We start from the raw sequence: 19,540 nt of genomic DNA, 5'->3' as shown, positions 1-19,540 counted from the left end.
CCTAGCAATGAAATGGATTTGGCTCCTGACACTGTGTGAATTTGTGAAGTGGCAAGACTGTGTCCTTTTCCGTCTCTACACCCTACGGTAGGGAATTCAGAGTGCTGGATGTGGCTATACATCAATAAAGGTTTGCTGAATGCTTGTCATATGTTTCAACATCGAAACATTTGGTTGTACGAAACCCACTGAAACTGGCTTAAACACAAAAGGAAACTGGAATGAGGCTATTTCATGGAGCCCAAGGGCAGGAAGTACAGCTGGAGGTGATAAGGGATCAGAAGCAGGAACCAGGAAGACATGCAGAACCAAGGTAGTATATACAACTTGTGTGCACCACAGATCTTATCTCTGCTTCTCTCTGCAATTCTATTTCATTCTTCTCTTCGGAAACCAGCTTTCTCTCATCCCTGGGTACATGAAGAAAGGGTGGTGTCTCCATTCCAGGAGGTCTTCGACTCCAAGCATGCAACAAAGTCTGAGTCCCAGCCAGCCCATCCCAGTCCATGAATCAGCTTCCCCCAGGACTGACGCCCCATCCCTCATCCAATTAGCTGAGGCCAAAAGACTAACTCAAATACTATGAACATGCCCACCTGGCAAGGGCCTGGGGAGGGACCTCAGGGCAAGGAGACACCCCCCGCCCGCCCCGGCAAAGGTCTCTACAATATCTCTCCTGCACAGTAGGCCAAGGTAAAACAAGAGAAATAGTCTCGGCAAACACAAAGGGAGGTTCTATTTGGTTTCTTAGCAGTGGCATAAGCAGCAAGTCTTTTTTTTTTTTTTTTTTTTTGCCATTCCCTGCACCAGGCATCATCCTGAAGGCCGGAGTGTATAGCCCCCGTTTTGCCCCTAGAGAAACAGAAAGAGCAAGTGTTTTTCTTCCTTCCTGACCAAACCTCAGTAGCTGGATAAAAGATGATTAATTCTGAGTAGTGCTGGGATCGCAACAACACTGTTTCACTCATAACAAACAGGAAAAGGATGCAGACAAAAGAAGAAACTGGGTCTCTTGAAACATCCAGAAGACAAGTGAGGGCCACTGGCCTAATAAAGGAGAAGGGGCAGGGCCTGGCAGTCCCACCTGCTCCCTGGGCTCAGGACCCTCCACCTTGACAAGCAGCAGCCAGGCTGAAGGAACTGTGAGCTCAGCCTAGACTAGGAACAGCCATTAACGATGACATGAGTAACGATGGCCAGTCTTTCGAGGAGACATAAAGCCTGCTCAGCAGCTGTGGATGGGCACCCATGCCAGTTTGCAGCAGGCCCCTCCCACCTCCCTAAGGAGGCCAGCCAGAGTGTGGTAATGAAACTGCACATAGTGGAAATGGGATCTAAATGAGTTTATACTGATTTATGTTAGCTTTTGTAAAGATTACTCGATATCTGGAAAGTGCTACCACTGTGAAATAATGTCGACAATCCTTAAGACCTCCGTCTAATGGTACTTGCACAGAATATTTATATTCTTCGTCATGGGAACAAGGACCATAATGGATACCATTTTTGTTTTATTAGGGATGCATATTTAAATTAATCTGCTATTTGCCTAAACAATTAGCTGCTTCTGTTTGTGTGCACAAAGCCAAAATTGCAATTAAGCTTCCATCAAAAAGATAAGTCCCAACTAAAACTGTCCCGGTGGAGTCGTAAGAGCTCAGGGCAGAACTTTCCAAAATTACTTTTTAGCATAATGGTAATTATGTTAATTGCCTGAAAGGTAAATAACTGCTGAACTGGTTTTGGAAAAAAAACACAATTGGTATACTCCTCCCTCCCCTTTGATCTTTTCCATGCACCACAAAATTTAAAACAGGTTAACAGTTTTGAAGGCCATAGACTAGTTCCTTCTGGAACTACAGAGCTGGTCTTGTGGTCTTTAGTGGTTTCTTGATTAGAAATTATTTCAGCCACGAGCTCCCATCCTCTTGAGCTTGCACAATAAACACCTGAAGCTTGGTGTCAACTTCATGATCGTTAAATAGACAGGATCAATTCACTGTGTTCAGAGATACTGAATGAAGTTGACTCTTTATAGACAGCTGGCAATCTCAGTTTCCACCATGTAAATAGGCACTTGCCTATCAGAAATTAAGCAGGAGTCAGAAGAAATTCTGCAACAAAGGAAAAGGCATTTTGACAAAAATTTTAAATATATCCATAGCACTTACTTAACACGTACCTCTTTGTTCATTAAATCCACACATCGCCACTCTGAAATCAGGCCAGAGACATAAAGCTAGCACAAAGTCGGACAGGACAAAAGAAGTTTTTGCTCTTCATGGAAGAGGTGCTGGTGGGAGATTAGTATCAGTGTAGACAAGGGTCACAAAGAACAGCTAAACCACAAGGGTCATGACAAAGGAAAAAGCTGAAGTTTCTTGTTACTGCAGCTACTGTGGCATGCCATCCTGCATTCCCGCTGACCACAGCTCTACAGCTCTGTTGCCTAAAGCAGACAATAAACAGAAAACATTCTGGAAGCTGCATTTTAGATTGACAAGTAAAAGAATCTGAATAGGCTTGTGGAGGTGGTGACTGGTTAGGGCATAAACAAAGCAGCGAGATCACCAAAGTAGAAACTGAGTCAAGAGAAGAGGAAGTAAGATTGAATATATTTAGTAGCTCTCAAATTCAAAGCAGAAAGAACACTTGAAAAAGAAGAATGAAAAATGACGAGACAGCAGACTGAAAAGGAGGCACATAGTGTATGTTAAGACTATGGCAATGTGACTAGATAGAAGAATTTCCAGTTAGCATCAAAGGAAAAACAGATTGATGGAGAAGGCAAAGAATTAGGACCAGCTTCTACAAGGGAAAGTTTTAGAGGGCAGGTAATGTGAAAGAGACATCACTGTGTGCGCAGACTCAGACTGAGGCCAATTTTCTCTATAACCAACATAACATAATATAGACTCTATCTGGAAGAGATCAGCAGACACTGGTAGTAGTAGATGCCTCTAGGGAGGGGAGTGGGGAATCAGTGGACTGGGTGGTAGTAGATTTTTAAAAAATTGATCACTGTTGAAGCTGAGTGATGGGTACATGGGGGTGCATCATGCTATTCGTTCCATTTTTGTATATTTTGAATTTTTCACAATAAAAGAATTTTTTAAGAATAACAATTTGAAAGGCTATCACTAACAAAAGTAAAAATACCTTAATCTGTGTTTCACAAACGTTTTCAACAGCCACACTACAGACTAAGTGTCTTCTCAGATCTACGGTGAAAATTCCAGTGATGACATTTTGCAGCCTTTAGAAATCTCATTCCAAATCCTCAAAAAAAAATTTAAATTATACTATCAATTAATTCCCTTTCAAGGAAAGTAATAAATGGCTCAAATAAAAAGTAGGGAAAAAAGTTTACATAAAGATTTAGATTATGGTGAAACTACAGTCGGTTCTGAGTTACTTAACGCCAAATAAGAATCAGAAGACAGAAACCACAGAGAGTCTAACATCTCACTTGGGCCTTCAGATGCCAATGCAAATCTCCCCAACATATAGATGGTTTTGCCACAAGGCCCCTGATGTCTGGGATGGGGCTCTTGGGTCTCCCTCTCCCCCATGCCCACAGAGTGGATCACGTGGATCACAACAGCCCAATAAAGACAGAGACTCACATGGCCACCTGCCTTCCAGACCAGTGCTCTTCAGATTTTTTGATTACCTCCTGAAATGATTTTGAAAAACAAAGCCTTCTTTTCCCATTTTATATATGAAACCGATAAAAATTTTTTTTGTCATAAGTTGTAAGTAGTGGCAAAAACGTAACTTCTGGCATGTTTGTAAATGTTGATATTTTAAAATAAAATGGCTACACTATTCTTTAAAAAGTATTCTTTGGGAGGCTGGGTGGGGGCAGATCACTTGAGGCTAGGAGTTTGAGACCAGCCTGGCCAACATGGTGAAACGCCATCTCTAATAAAAAATACCAAACAAACAAAAAAAATTAGCCGGTTTGGTGGTTGGTGCATGCCTGTAACCCCAGCTACTCAGGAGGCTGAGGCAGGAGAATCGATTGAACCTGGGAGGCGGAGGTTGCAGCGAGCTGAGATTGTACCACTACACTCCAGGCTGGGCAAGAGAGTGAGACTCTGTTTTGGGAAAAAAAAAAAAAAAAAAGGATCCTTTGGAAACAAAATACCAAAGACTAGATACTCATCATCATGCATTTTTTTTTTTTTTTAAGAAAAGGGGAGGTTGCAGGGAATAGCTCGAAGACAAACAGCAAGATATAGAAAAAAGAAATGCTGAGGATCCCTGATTATATAACCACCACCAAAACAACACAGGGGTACCATCTAATCTCAGGCCTCCAAGTCAGTCAGACAGCAGAAAAGGGGCAAGCACATTCTTTCCAAAGGAATCATGTAACATTGTTTTAAAATGGCATTAAATTGCTATGGGAAAAATCCAATCTTATTTAATACTGTAATTTGATGTCTTTTTTGATTTTGAAATAATTTCAGACTTACAAAAATGTTATAAAAATTATGCAAACAGTTCCAGTATAGCTTCATCCAGCTTTCCCAAATGTTAACCTATTACATAACCATAGCAGAATGATGGAAGCCAGGAAATTAACACTGATGCAACATATTTAATCTACAGATTTTATTTGCATTTCACCTGTCCTCTTAGCAGCATATTTTTTCTGGTCCAGGATCCAATCCAGAATTCCACATAGCATTTAGCTGCCATGTCTCCTTCATTGACTCCAATCTGGGGCAATTACTCAGTCATTCCTTGTCCTTCATGACCCTGACACTTTTGAAAAGTACTGCTCATTTATTTTGTAGGCCTCTCAATTGTCTGCTGTTTCCTCATGTTTAAAATCAGAAGGAGTGTTGTGCCTTTCCAGTGTATTATGTATCAGGAGGTACATAATATCAAAGTTTCATTACTGATCATGTTAACTATCATCACTTGGTTAAGGTGGTATCCGCCAGTTTTCTCTACTGTGAAGTTACCATTTTTCTCTTACGGAGTGATGATTTCACACCATGGAAATGTCCTGTTACTCACTGCCGTCATCTGAATGCTGTGTCCCCCCACCACCATTTCAGTGTTAAAATCCTAACCCCCTAAGTGATGGTACCAGGAAATGAGGCCTTTGGGATGTGATGAGGTCATGAGGACAGAGCCTGAGAGCTCCTCTGCCCCTTCCACCATGTGAAAGAAGGCACCGCTTGGGAGGAAGGGCTCTCGCCAGACGTAGAATCTGCCAGTGACCTGACCTTGGACTTCCCAGCCTCCAGAACTGTCAGAAATACACTTCTGTTGTTTATAAGTCACCCAGTTTATAGTGTTTTGTTATAACAGCCCAAACGGAGACATTCATCACATTGATTTTAACATCCACTGGTGATTCTTGCCTACAACAATTATGATTATGGTGCATGCCAAATGGTGGCTTTCTATTTTCATCATCCCTTCCCATATAGCAATTGAAATACTACTGTAAGGAAGAGCCGTCTCTTCTCCTTTATTTATTCAATTATTTGCTGATACCAGTATATGGACTCATGGGTATTTATCCATAGGTTATAATCCATTACTATCATCATGTTTTGTTGTTCAAGTTGTCCTTCCTTTAGCTCTCAGGAGCTCCAATTTAGTTCCACTGTCCTACAGATGCCCTACTCTCATCTTTTTATTTATTATCAACATCCTTACTTTCGGGTCCCATAAAATGTTCCAGATTCATCTTGTATTTATCTGCCCTAGCCCTTGTTCTTTTTATAGAAGAACATTTAGAAATCAAAATCTGGGCACTAGCTGTGCTTAATGTTACCAGGGTAGCACAATATATTCTTTTTCTTGGAGGCAGGTGTCACTCTGTCACCCAAGCTGGAGTGCAATGGCATGGTCATGGCTCACTAGAGCCTTGACCTCCCAGGCTCAAGTGATCCTTCTGCCTCAGCCATGCTTCATTTTTATTGGATGACAGACATAGTGAATTTTACATTGCTGGTTGCTAGCTTTTGTTGTATTCTACAAAATAGTATGGAAGTTTACTCTGATGCAAAATTAAGACACTCAGAATTGGCTGGATCCTTTGGAGGCCTGCTTTCCAACTTTTTTGTTAGGGGATCCTGAGCGGCTTTTAGTCTAGGGCTGACTTAGCCCGATTACTAAAACATGGCACCCTTCTGAGGATTCCACTCAACAACCCATGAATTATGAGGTCTTTCTACTCTCGGGGAAGTACAAACTATTCTTAGCCTCATGTGAGCTCCAAGAATTGTTGTGCCTTCTCCTTTCAGGTAGTTCTTTCCCTGGTTCAGGTATTTCCTCTTACACATGTGCAGAGTACGACTCAGCCAAAGACTCGAGGGAATCCTCAGCCAATCTCTGGGGTTCTCCCTCTGGGAGCTCCCTCTTCTCCAACACTCTGGCCCACAACTTCTATCCACCTTGGCTTCCCTGAGCCCTCACTGGGGCCTCCTCAAGTCAGGGAGGCCACCAGACTCTGTTTAGGTCCCCACTCCCTGTCTGGAGTTGTTTCCGGCTGGTGAGCTGGTGTAACTGTGGGCCCACCATGTTTGTTCTCCTCCAAGAGATCACAGGTGTGGCTACTTATTTTCCAATGTCTAGAAACCATGGTTTAATATATTTTGTCCAGTTTTCTAGTTAAGGCAGAAAGATAAATCCAGTTCCTGTTACTTCATCTTTCTCAAGAACATGTTATTTTTATTTTGAAACTTCCAAAATTACAGAAAAGCTGCAAGAACTTCTATATACTCACTGTCAGATCCCATTGCCAATTGTCCCAGTAACATTCTTTGTAGAAAAACGACCCAAGCCAGGATGACACACTGCACTCGGTTGTCATGTCTCTCTTCTCTTTCTACCTGGAATAGTTCTTAAGACCTTCCCTGAGTTTCATAATCTTGACAGTGCTAAAGAGGACAGGCTAGTCATTTTGTGGAATGTCCCTCAATTTGGGCTTGTGTGGTATTTTCTCTTGATTAGATGGGGCTGTGCACTTTTGGCTGGAATAATATCACAGAAGTGATTCTATGTTTTTCTCACTGCATCCTGTCACGTGGCACAGGATATCAATTCTATCGTTACTGATGATGTTAAATTTGACCACTTTATTAAGATGGTACCTGTTAGATTTCTTGACTGCAGAGTTACCTTTTTCTCCCTTTTAATTAATAAGTGTTTTGTGGGGAGATTTTTTGAGACCATGTAAGACCCCATCCCTCATCCCATTCTTACACTCTGGTTTTAGCCTCAATTGACTTTTTTTTTTTTTTTTTTTTTTGTCTGAATCAGTTATTACCATGATGGTTGCCAATTTGTAATTTTCTAATCCCATCACGCTTTCTGCATTTATTAGTTGACATTCTACTGTAAGGAAATTTTTCTCTCCTCTCTTTTTATTTATTGATCTGTTAATTTTTATCACGGTATACTCATATATTCCTATTTTATTCAATGGGTTGTAACCTGTTGTTATCAACATTGATTTTGATACTCCAGTTGTCCCAGATTTGGCCAGTGGGAACATCTTCAAGCTCACTTATGTGTCCTTGTGACATGTCATCATCATTCTTCAAGCACTTCTTCACTTCAGTGCAATCAGATGGTCCAGGCTTACTGTGTGATTTTACTGCCCCATCCCTGGAGTCCACCATTTCTCCAAGCATCCCTGGTTCCTTTTAGTAGAAAGTTATATCTTCAAGAGCTGGACACGAGTTGTCCTCACTGCTACTGGACTGTTGCTGCTCTTACACCTTCTCAGCAAACAAAGCCAGGACACACATAAACGTATATACGTACAACATACATGTACATCTCTGTTTACTTCTCTATCTATATTTAACACCATAAATTCCACACTGATGCCTCCTATTCCAATCCAGCCCCACAGGATTCATTCTGGCCATCCCCTTTCCATACCTGAGCCTTCCTTCTCCAAGCATGAGAGAACTGGCTCCCATGAGCCTTAACATACTTACCTGCTCAGTCTCCCTGTATGCTGCCAAGCTCCCAGCCCACTGCCTCGCTCAGCTTCCCTCTCACACTGTCCCTGGCCCCCAGACCACCTTTCTACTCCACTTGAGCCCGTTTAATGGCTTTTTGAATGAAAAGGCAAGCAAGCAGATGCATTTTGCTTTTCAAACAAAAATATATTCATTCCACAAATATACTCACTTCTAGTTTGATCAAGCCCTAGGGTTCAGAATGAAATAAACGCCACAACCGAAACTGCACACAGTGAAAAGGGAAGTTACATTCTCTCACTTAAAATTCTATTTATCTTCCTCGAGAAAGCAAATAAATTCATGCTCAGTTGTCATTAGGTACACTTAAGAACTTGGGCAATTTATTTCTGAAGTCTAAACTAGCTCCCAAAAGCTACCTTGTGCTACTATTGCTTCTTTCAGTTTGTAACTCAACTGTAATAAAATAGAACAGCTACTGTGAATTTATGCATCTGAGTGTCTATTATTAAAAATCAGTTTTCACTAAAACCACCTCCAAAAAACCAAAAGAGTAATACTAAATCTTAACAATTTAATGTGCCACATTTTTCTACAGGAGAAAAATACTTCAAATTACTTTCACTAGTAACTTCAAAAACGCATAGATATCCCAGAAATTGGTCATCCATTAGTCTGTGCCTACTAGTATACTACGGTGCCTTTCCAGTGTTTCTTAACTTTGAGGGCTTGTAGATCCCTAAAAATTAACTGTGGACACCCCTTGGTGTGAAAAACAATTCATGACAAGGTCAATACGGGCATGCAGGTGGTCACTTGGTACCAACAGCCTCAAACACAAAGTGTAAATTCCAGTACTGAGATCCCACAGCACAGTTCAGTCATGGGGTCAAAAGATCTAGTTTATTTTTATTTTTTAAGATTACTATAAAAACAAAAATACAGATTTTAAAAAAATTTCTACAGATCTCATAGCTCTCACCCAAAATCCAATCTGTGGACTCTCATGTGAGGCCCACTGCCCCATTATTCAGATAGAACACAGACTCTACCCAGAGCATGTATCATTTCAAGCTCCTGTCACTGAGGAATAGAAAAAGCTTTCAAAGAGCATTTGTATTCAACAACCTCGTCCAGCCCCTAATACAGTCTCTATGGCCTGTCTGTGAAACAAACCCTAACATCCTAGATGTGCCGGGTAGAGGCCAACTTAAAGTTCAATGCCCTAAGAAGGATTCCTTAAACACCGAAACCCCTCAGTTCAGATTTCTGCCTTTGTTTTTGTTCGTTTGTTTGTTTTTTGACTGGGTCTTGCTCTGTTGCTCAGGCTGAAATGCAGCAGAGCAATCATGGCTCACTGCAGCCTCAACTTCCAGGGGTCAAGTGATCCTCCCAACTCAGTCCGCCAAGTAGCTGGGACCACAGGTGCACCCCACCATGCCCAGCTAGTTCATTTTTTGTAGAGACGGAGGCTCACTATGTTGCCCAGGCTGGTCTCAACTCCTGGGCTCAAGAGATCCTCCCACAGCACTGGGATTACAAGCCTGATCCACCACACGTAGCCTAAATATTTTAATTCCCTTCTGAATGTTTAAAATGTGAGCATTCCTAGTGTTAAAAAAAAAGTTTACGTTTATAAACATACCCTATCTTTTACAAGGAATATACATGGTGTGTTTTTTTGTTTTTTGTTAGAAAAGTGTCTCATTCTGCTTTGTTTGCAAAGTGTACGAATATGAAGACTGGACCTAAAGGGTGAGTAGGCAAAGGTACCAGGCAAGAACTGATTATTGAAACTTTTAGGACACGACTGACTGGAAAAGAAAGGCCTTGAAAAAAATCAAGTTCTCCACAATCCAGTCAATTGCCTTAGCCTTCTCCCAAGCAATGCTTTAACATGTTAAGAATCCACTTCTAAAACTTCAATGTTGGGGGCAGGGGGGTAGTTGTATACTGCATTCAAAGGCCATGCCATCACATCCAAATGTCATCATCAACATACAAACAAAAGATACAAGCAAAACGACTGAAGAACTATTTTTTACTAAAAATAAAATCTTAATAAAACTTTAGAAGCACCTAGTCTCCACAGTCATCTAACTAAAACATGGTCCTACTGCTCACCGCTAAAAAGCAGCTTGGAGAGAACCCCCCTCCCCCCGTCCATTGTTGATATGTCAGTAAATGAGAAATCATAGTCACCTGGGCCCCAGACAGCCACAGTCCCGGGCAGCCACAGTCCCGGGTAGCCACAGTCCCGGGCAGCCACAGTCCCAGACAGCCACAGTCCCGGGCAGCCACAGTCCCGGGCAGCCACAGTGCCGGACAATGGAGCATGTGTGTGTTCAGACAATTGCACTGGGAGCGCTGCGGAGGTGGATAAGCCACTTTGCTGTGCTTGATGGCACCGTATAAAGAGGACTGCTGGCTGTCCCATCCAGGCTTCCTCATGCTAATATGCACCAGATCGCGTCTCTCCTCTCTCCACTGAGGGGGACAAATAAAAACTTCTTTGCACCTAAGAAGTGTGTAATCTCATTTCTCACCAAAGAGTGAGCTTTCTAGACAAACTCTGTGACCAGAGAGTGGGTTTCGAGCACACTGCCATTCCCTAATGCTGTGGCATGAGGCCAAAGGCAGGCAAGCATGGAGCAGATGGAGTCCTGGCAAGGTCTCCGCCGTCCCTGCATTAGCAGCATCTGCTCATTACTCAGAGCCTTCGCCTGCTTTATCTAATGCTCCAGGAAAAGCATTTTGATTTGATTCATTTCGGTATGGTAACGTGCAACACAATTAGTGGTAAAATCAAACTGGAGGATGGCCAGTGCTGACAATCGGAAACAAGGCAGAAGAAATATGAGGCCAGTGGGTTGGAATTCAAAAAATCACAACTGTGGATCACCTTGCCAAATCTCTACACCCCAGGTGCGTGTACAGTGTTCCTACGGGGCAAAGAGGCTAAAAGGGATGCAGGGATGACTCCCTTTCCCCAAAGCAGGTTCCATCTCCCCCTCTGGATACGATTCCCTCCACTGAGAATGTGCGTGTAGACCAGCAAGGGCGTTTCAATGGCTACAGAGCCTCACTTTGGCACAATCAGAGAACTGAAGTTCATTAACTCATTTTATTATCTTATTCTTCTTTTCCATGTCACAAATTTTAGACAGCAGACCCCACAAGGTAAATTTCCTTTTTTGTCATGTTCCTGCCTAAGAAGTGCCAGTTAGCTGCTCCTGGAAAGAAGCAATATAAAAATGTGGGTTTGATTATTTGAATCTGTCTTTGCCCAGAAGTAGCTATTCATGAATATATTGGTGTAAATACCATAGTGTTGATCTATTAAACTGAAGGGGGACCAAAGATGACACCACCTGAGGTCTGCGGAAAAGAATAGAACTTGTTGTTTATCACAGAAACAGTAACAACCCGAATCAGACCAATAAAACAAGCTCAGCATGAGAGAGGAGCAGGGAAACACAAGGGCTCTAAAAAAGCAAGAGCCCTTAATACCAAAATGAACTTGAAACGAATCAAAGATTTCAATGGAAACACTGCAGCCTTGGAAGCACTATAGATTTTACCCAGGCATTGAGTAATCATCTTCCCAACCATGACGTGAAACCCCAAAGGACGAGACTGACAAGCTTGATGTAAATGTAAGCTGCCAGACAGACCAACTGAAACAGAGCACAAAGTTCAGAAACAGACCCAGATACAAAGTGAATTTCATAGCTAAAAGCTTATAAAGGCAGTGCCTCAAACCAGTTAGGTAGAAATGGGCTATGCTGGAAAAAAGATGTACTTGGAACCATACTGCATACTAATCCAAGACAAAGCTGTCAAGATAAAAATATAAAAAATAAGCCGTAACAGTAACAGAAGAAAAAGAAAGAACTACAAGTAGCAGGTACACATTTTTTTCTTAAATTTAACCTTTCTCACACTAAGAGAAATGTAAGTTAAAACTACACTTGATGACCACTTCTTCTCAAACTGATGAATACCCAAAAGCTGGAAACATACTTTGTTGGCAAAACTGTGAGGAAACGGGCACGCTCTCATGGCTTGCTGGTGAGAGCATAAAATAGTAAAACTCCATTTGCATTTACTCTGTAACCCAGAAAACAATCCTCCTTGCGCTTGCGTGAAAGGTCATCTTTACAAGGTTTTTCACTACACCACTGTAATGGCAAACACAACACAACTGTCCTCCAATAAACCAAAGTGTTTATACACAATGGAATTACCATTCAGGTGTGCAAACGGGGTACTCTCTACACAGACATGGACTGCCTTTTAAGATATGCTATTTAGAGAAAAAAGTCAAGGTGTGGAATCATATAAATAGTATGCTGTCTTTTGTTTTTTGAAAAGGGGGCAATAAGAATATACACACTCATATTTGCTTGTACTTGTAATACTAAAATACAAGGATATATAAGAAAGTAAAAAATATGATTACTTATGAATGGAGCAGACAAAAGTGGGTGGCAGCATGATTTCTCAATACATAACTTTATATTATTTTGATCTTTGAACCCTAAAAATGTAGTAATCAAAAACACTAAATTATAAAATAAAACCCACTCACTTATAGATTAAAAAATTAAAATCGTTCACACACACCAAGTACTTTCTAGAAAACAAGTCCATTAAAGAATAAATCGGCCGGGCGCGGTGGCTCAAGCCTGTAATCCCAGCACTTTGGGAGGCCGAGACGGGCGGATCACGAGGTCAGGAGATCGAGACCATCCTGGCTAACAGGGTGAAACCCCGTCTCTATTAAGAAATACAAAAAACTAGCCGGGCGAGGTGGCGGGCGCCTGTAGTCCCAGCTACTCGGGAGGCTGAGGCCGGAGAATGGCGTGAACCCGGGAGGCGGAGCTTGCAGTGAGCTGAGATCCGGCCACTGCACTCCAGCCTGGGCGACAGAGCGAGACTCCGTCTCAAAAAAAAAAAAAAAAAAAAAGAATAAATCACAGGCCAGGCGCAGTGGCTCACGCCTGTAATCCCAACACTTTGTGGGGGCCAAGGCAGGCAGATCACTTGAGGTCAGGAGTTCAAGACCAGCCTAACCAACATGGTGAAAGCCCGTCTCTACTAAAAATATAAAAATTAGCTGGGTGTGGTGACAGGCGCCTGTAATCCCAGCTACTCGGGAGGCTGAGGGCCGGAGAACGCCTGAACCCAGGAGACAGAGGTTGCAGTGAGTCGAGATTGCACCACTGCACTCCAGTCTGGATAACAAAGCCAGACTCTGTCTCAAAACAAACAAAAAAGAATAAATGACATACTGAAAAAATATCGGAAATACGTATCGCAAAGGATTATTTCCCAAGCTTTCTTTTCAGTCAGAAAAGATGACAACCCAAAGGCAAAATGAAGAAACACAGGAACAAACTATTTGCAGAGGAAGAAATAGACACAGCTAACAACACACAAAGAAAAGATGTCCACATGTGATTAAAGAAAGGCAAACAAAAACGATAAAATGCCATTTTCACCTGTCAGTCAGTCTCACATACTTTTGGTGAGTCTAAAAACTGGTGAAACCTTTTTGGTTGGCAATTTGGCAATAGTTATCAAAGCCTAAAGCAGCCATAGCCTCCGACCTAGCAATCACTGCACCTCACCCCACGGCCACCCTTGGACAAGTCCATCTTGGCGCTCGTTCAAGCATATTGCTTGCAGCACTGTTTTCAGTAACAAAAATGAACAATTCAAATGTGCATCAATGAGGGTCCTAATAAATAAATGATGGTACAGCCACATAATGCAGTACTACACAGGCATTAAAAAGAATAAACTTTACCATGTAAGTGTGAATACAGAAGACCACCAAGATGTGCCATTAAGTTATTTAAAAAAAAAAAAAAAAGTGTATAAAAGTATATACAGCAGGACCCCTCCATGAGTAAAATGTGAGAGGGCCTGGAAATGGGACAGGGAGGAATACCTCGACTTCTTTTTGCATACTTTTTCTTTGTCATTTTATATACATTTTTGCTCTGTTTGAATTCTAACTATGACTTAAAAAAAAAAAAAGAATATAAAATATATTTTGGCAATCAATTGCTAAGCATTTACCAAAGAAAGTAGATTACTAGCCTGGCCAACATGGTGAAACCCTGTCTCTAGTAAAAATACAAAAATTAGTTGGTTGTTGTGGTGGGCACCTGCAATCCCAGCTACTCGGGAGGCTGAGGGGAGAATCGCTTGAACCCAGGAGGCAGAGGTTGCAGTGAGCCGAGATGGTGCCATTGCACTCCAGCCTGGGTGGCAGAGCAAAACCCTGTCTCAAAAAAAAAAAAAAAGTAGATTCTTTATCATGCCTACGTTGTTTTCCCAAGATTTCTGTGCCACAATAGGGGATGAGGGAAATGAAGACAATTCTAACAACATAAAACCAGCAGCAGCACCCCTGCACATGACCTCAAGCTGTATTTTCAAGCTCACGAGATGTGAGACATGGGCTGCAAATCAATTGGGTGCACATTTCTACAAGAGTCTTTATGTCCAGGATTCCATAAACAGCATGACCACCGCAGCACGGCCCTGGAGACACAATCACAGTTCTGGATTCACTGCTGACTTCACCTACCTAGCTGAAGTAGGTTTTTGCACCTCCGTTTCCCCATCTGTAGAAGAGTATGTGTGTGCACATTCGTGTGTGTGAATGGTAGGAGATGGCTATTAGATGATCCTAAAACTGTATGATTCTAACTTAAAAGGATTGCAATCTTTGCATAGGTATTTTGGGAAAAAAACTCATTGATAATTTGGAAAGTAGCAAACATGTTTAAGCTGTTCTTATGGTATCTATCCAGGGTCTCAATAAATATATGAAATATTAATTACACCACAGAAATAGCTTAGCTGAACTTCTATAGGCTGAAAAGGAAATCCATCAATAGTGTCTACTAACATCAAACCAACATCACATTGCTAAAGTAATTATATAAAATATAAAAATATTTTCAAGACCAGGCGCAGTGGCTTATGCCTATAATGCTAGCACTTTGGGAGGCTGAAGCAGGCGGACAGCTTGAGCTCAGGAGTTCAAGACCAGTCTGGGCAACTTGGTGAAACTCCATCTCTAAAAAAAAAAAATACAAAAAATTAGCTGGGAATGGTGGCATGTGCCTGTAGTCCCAACTACTCAGGAGGCTGAGGTGCGAGGATCGCTGGATCCCGGGAGGTCAAGGATGCAGTGAGCTGAGATAGTGCCACTGCACTCTAGCCAGGGCAAAAAAGTGAGACCCTGTCTCAAATATATATATAGGTACATATATGTAAGATCTCAGCCCTAATTTTTATTTTTAAACAGCACATGGGTATAAAATTCCCCATTAGCTATTTTAGTTTTGTCCCTCTGAGCCAACTGCTAATGTCACAACGACTCTGAAGATTTGCAGTGGTGCCATGACATGAACACTTAACATTCTGAAATATGTTGTGGTCCCAACTTTTGGGCAAGTGGGGTCATGAAGCTTGTGGAGATTCAACACTTCACAATATAACGGAGGATAGGAGCATGAGAGGTAGGCATACTGGATATCATGGCCATTGAAATGACCATGACAGCTATACACTGTCAAGAGTTTCTTTACATAGGTAAAGCTAACTTTAGACTGTTCCCACCTAGTTCCAAAAATCCATAGTTGTTCATGTTCAAAAAGAATTCTACCAATGTCAAAGAGAAAACATATTATTATCAATTATCTTGTATGGTATATTAAGTGCCAGGAAAAGGTAGGCACTGACTTTTATTTTTCTGTATCCATATTTGTCAATAGATGATCTATGTCTATCCCCTTTTTGCTATTCCCTTTGGGCTGAGCAGAGGCTAAAGGAAAAGTAGGCCAAGTATATTTAATATTTTACATCAAACAAGTTATTTGCTTAAGATGCTTTGGCCAGCCCTGTGTCTGGCACTAGCGCCCAGCCTGACAGTTCCAGTAGGAATTAAACACCAGTTTTAATGGGTGCTGTGTTCCAATGCCTACTAATGCATTGACGGTTGTTGGCCAACTTCTTCACATAAAGGCAAAAGTGAGTGTGTGTGTGTGAACATGTGTGTGTGCCCACGTGTACGTATGGAGGGATTACAGGGGGGAGCCGGCCACAGCTGCTTAATTTTTGTAAAGCTTTTTTTTTCCTTAATAGGGAGGAGGGTTGTGGTTACTTACCATCCTCATAAGCTGCTACTGCCAGCGAGCTGTTTATCCTCACAAAGGAGACATTTGGCTGCATTCCAGGCTCGTCCTCCTCGTCCTCGGATTCCAGGAAGGGGGCTACGTAGTCCCAGGTGCGGGTGTCCCACACTCTCACGTCCCCTGATGTATATCTGGAAGAGAATGACACACTTGGTTCCAAAAAGGGATTGAAGAACAGGGCTATGGTGGGGAAAATGCATAGAGCCTTACAACAACAGACAAGTAAGAATCGGGTGGTGTGGAGCCACTCCTGCGGCACTGTTTAGATGAGTGACTCCAACAGGAGAAAATGTCAACTAGATGACAGAAGGCTGTGAACACGCTTCACATTCTCACAGCACAATGGTGACAATCTCAAATAAGAAAACAATAATAAGACATGGGTAGCAAGATCTCCTTGGTTTTCCTTTTACACTATTACAACAATCTGCTCCTACAAGCTCTCCCACTGCAGGGATCACTCGCAGAAATTTGTATAAGCCACACTATTTACCCACAAACACACACACTCGCTCATACGAAAGACAGAGATGCTGCAGGGATACTCAGAACTAATGGTCTTATAGGCACAGGCTTTCTAATACCTCATCCATGCATCAGATTTGACTGATTAAAGTCCCTAAAGACTAATTGATTTGCTGAAACAATTAAATCTTGCCTTTAGCAGCCAGACAATGCTGCCTGCTCATGAAAAGCTCTTGCTGAATGCACGACACTCCCTGGTTTTGCCCACTTAGAAAACAGAAGTACTCACTCTCTCCTATGACTAGTGCCACTCCAACAAACGACTCCTTCCATCAAAGCCAGGGCCAGGCTGAACCTACTCAGACACGAGGCCCCCAGGATGATAGAATGGCCAGATAATAAAGTGGGGTGCTGCCCGTCACCAAGGTATTTAAGCTATGTTGCCTATGTCTGCTGCGGAGGGTTTTATTCCACTTGCAAAGCAATTGAGTGTTATGTGGGAAAAGGGGTGAGAAATGCCTTTAAGGGCCTCATGATAGAACCACACAATCACAAAGATAGGCCAAGGATTTAAGGGGTTTCACAGTCTTCCTGAGGCCCTAGCCATAGTTCCTGCAGGGTTTCTTTGGCGAGTTGATGCGATAACCTCTGAGATTCACTGAGTCACTGAAATCTATGATGTGACACATTAGTGAAGTAGCTATAGAAGATCAACCTGGAATTTCTTGGTTTTCGTTTTCTTTTGTTTGTTTTTTTGAGACAGGGTCTCACTCTGTCACCCAGGCTAGAGTGCAGTGGCACAATTTCGGCTCACTGCAAGACCTCTGTCTTTCAGGTTCAAGCAATTCTTCTGCTTCAGCCTCCCGAGTAGCTGGGATTACAGGCATGCACCACCATGTCCGGCCAGTTTGTTTTTTCAGTCTTCAGTAGAGATGGGGCTTTGCCCCCAGCTGGTCTGGAACTCTTGGCCTCAAGTGATCCACCCACCTTGGCCTCCAAAAGTGCTGGGATTACAGGTGTGAGCCACCACAACTGGCCTCAGGTGGAATTTCTTATAGAGAAGTACTGTGATTCAGGAGTGCTTTGTTTACTAGTAGTACTGCACCCAAATTCTTAATCTACAGTAAATACATATATTGCACAGTCCAAAGGCCATTCTGTCACCCCAATTCCTTGGTTGGAGAACTTGGCTGTCTACCTGCAGCGTGGCACCCAGAGAGTGCACAAGTGGGATAAAGAGCCAAACGGGAGAGACATGCTTTCTGAACCTGGCCTGCTGTGCCTCTGGGTTGACCACTGATCCTCCAGTAAGCAGAAACACAAGATGAATGTCCTTAAGCCCAGCAAAGTGCAAGCAAGGGCAGATACTGAGATCACCCCAGCCAAAGCATGGCCACTGGCCCCCAGGCTCTCCAGGCAGCGGTCAGCTCACCCTTCTGAATGAGGAACCCTACACCAGAACACATACCATGGACCTCACTGCCCTCAAAATACCGGGCTCAGTGTGATACCCTGAGAACAACTCAGGCCATTCGCTGGAGGAAGGCCACTTGCTTAGCTACAGAGACACAACAGATGAGACATGTTTGAACGTCTAGACTGTGGGACTAGATTCCTATGGTTAAATTCTATGTAACAGGAACCAGCCAATTCAGGAAAGATAAGAAGGATGGCAACGCCTTTTGGAAATACAGAGATGGTAAGTGAAAGATAAAGGGAATTCAGATCAGAAAAGTAAGGCACGTTGAGAAAAAGAAGTACATAAACTAGGAAACTGTATTTCCTTCCTACCAGTCTCTGTCCTTCTGCTTCCTGCTAACCATGTGTCACACCACACCAGCAGTCTGCACACTGTTTTCGGTGGTGCCCCCCCAGGGGACACAGTAGGGAGGCAAGGGTGGAGAGGAAAGACGGTTTAGGTGGCCTCAGCTCCAGCCTCCCAGCTCCCTGAACACAGAGTACTGAGCCAAAATGACAGCAAAACAACAAAGCTTGGAAAAAAGTGCTTTAGCTGCTGAACCAGACAATAGTGAGCTGTGAAATAGAAACTGTTGAGCCCGCTCCTTACTCAGGGAAAGAGAAGAGAAGGAGGGCAGGAACCCCACAGATAGCAGCACTCTATTCATATCTGAGGGGCTCCTGGGCAAGCATTTCTCCCACAGAGGAGGGTGGTCCACTCACACTGTGACTCCACACGTCTAAAATCAAATGCTTCAGCTCATGGCCAAACTAGCCGGTGTCTGAATTCCTTATTTTTATCAATGGGATCATCAGTCCCAGGTCACTGGTACGGAAGGAGAGGGGCCCCTTCAACATCGCTGTAGCCCACTACCCACACCACTATATATACTCAGGTGCCAAGCTTGTTCTGTTCTGCTTATTCCCAGAGAGGCCACCCTGGTCCAAATCTCCCAACACCTCACATTCACACCCGACTACTACAGGCTCCCTGATTCCGAGCTGCTTTCATTCAGTCTTCCCCCACAAGCCAAGCCCTTCAAAACACCTGACTGCACGAATCTTTCTTCTGGAACCACTTCCTTTCTCCCTCACGTGCCACACTACACTGCACTACGATCTACCTTGATGGCAGCCTGGATGTCTCCCTCATGGCAGTTGTGGGTGTCTGTGATCATCTCACTGTTCATCTCCCTACCAGCTTGAAGCTTCTGAGCTCAGGGCCTAGGTTTTGTTCACAGCTGTGCACGCAATGACTACAACAGTCAGACTAGAACAGTACTTGCCATACACCCCGAGAACCCTCTATAAGGTCTTACATCTTAACACCTTATTGAATTAAATTTTAATTATGAGACCTACTGAAAAAACTCCACAAACTAGCTTCCACCCCTCTCCCCAGCCTCATCTTCTACTCTCCCTTCACACGAGCCAGCCTCC

The 19,540-nt window shown here is 42.8% G+C and overlaps 1 protein-coding gene across 2 annotated transcripts in view; it reads right to left on the bottom strand.

The window, feature by feature from the left end:
• The window catches only part of FBXW8 (F-box and WD repeat domain containing 8), a 111,128-nt gene that overhangs the window by 47,105 nt on the left and 44,483 nt on the right, over window positions 1-19,540 (bottom strand). For both annotated transcript variants that reach the window (XM_025401121.1, XM_025401122.1), the window contains exon 5: window positions 16,151-16,308. In XM_025401121.1, coding sequence (XP_025256906.1) covers window positions 16,151-16,308 — 158 coding nt within the window. The remainder of the gene's footprint in view (window positions 1-16,150; window positions 16,309-19,540) is intronic.

This window comes from Theropithecus gelada, chromosome 11, assembly GCF_003255815.1.
Source record: "Theropithecus gelada isolate Dixy chromosome 11, Tgel_1.0, whole genome shotgun sequence".
Lineage (NCBI taxonomy): Eukaryota > Metazoa > Chordata > Mammalia > Primates > Cercopithecidae > Theropithecus > Theropithecus gelada.
This window is presented reverse-complemented; position numbering and strand designations above follow the sequence as displayed.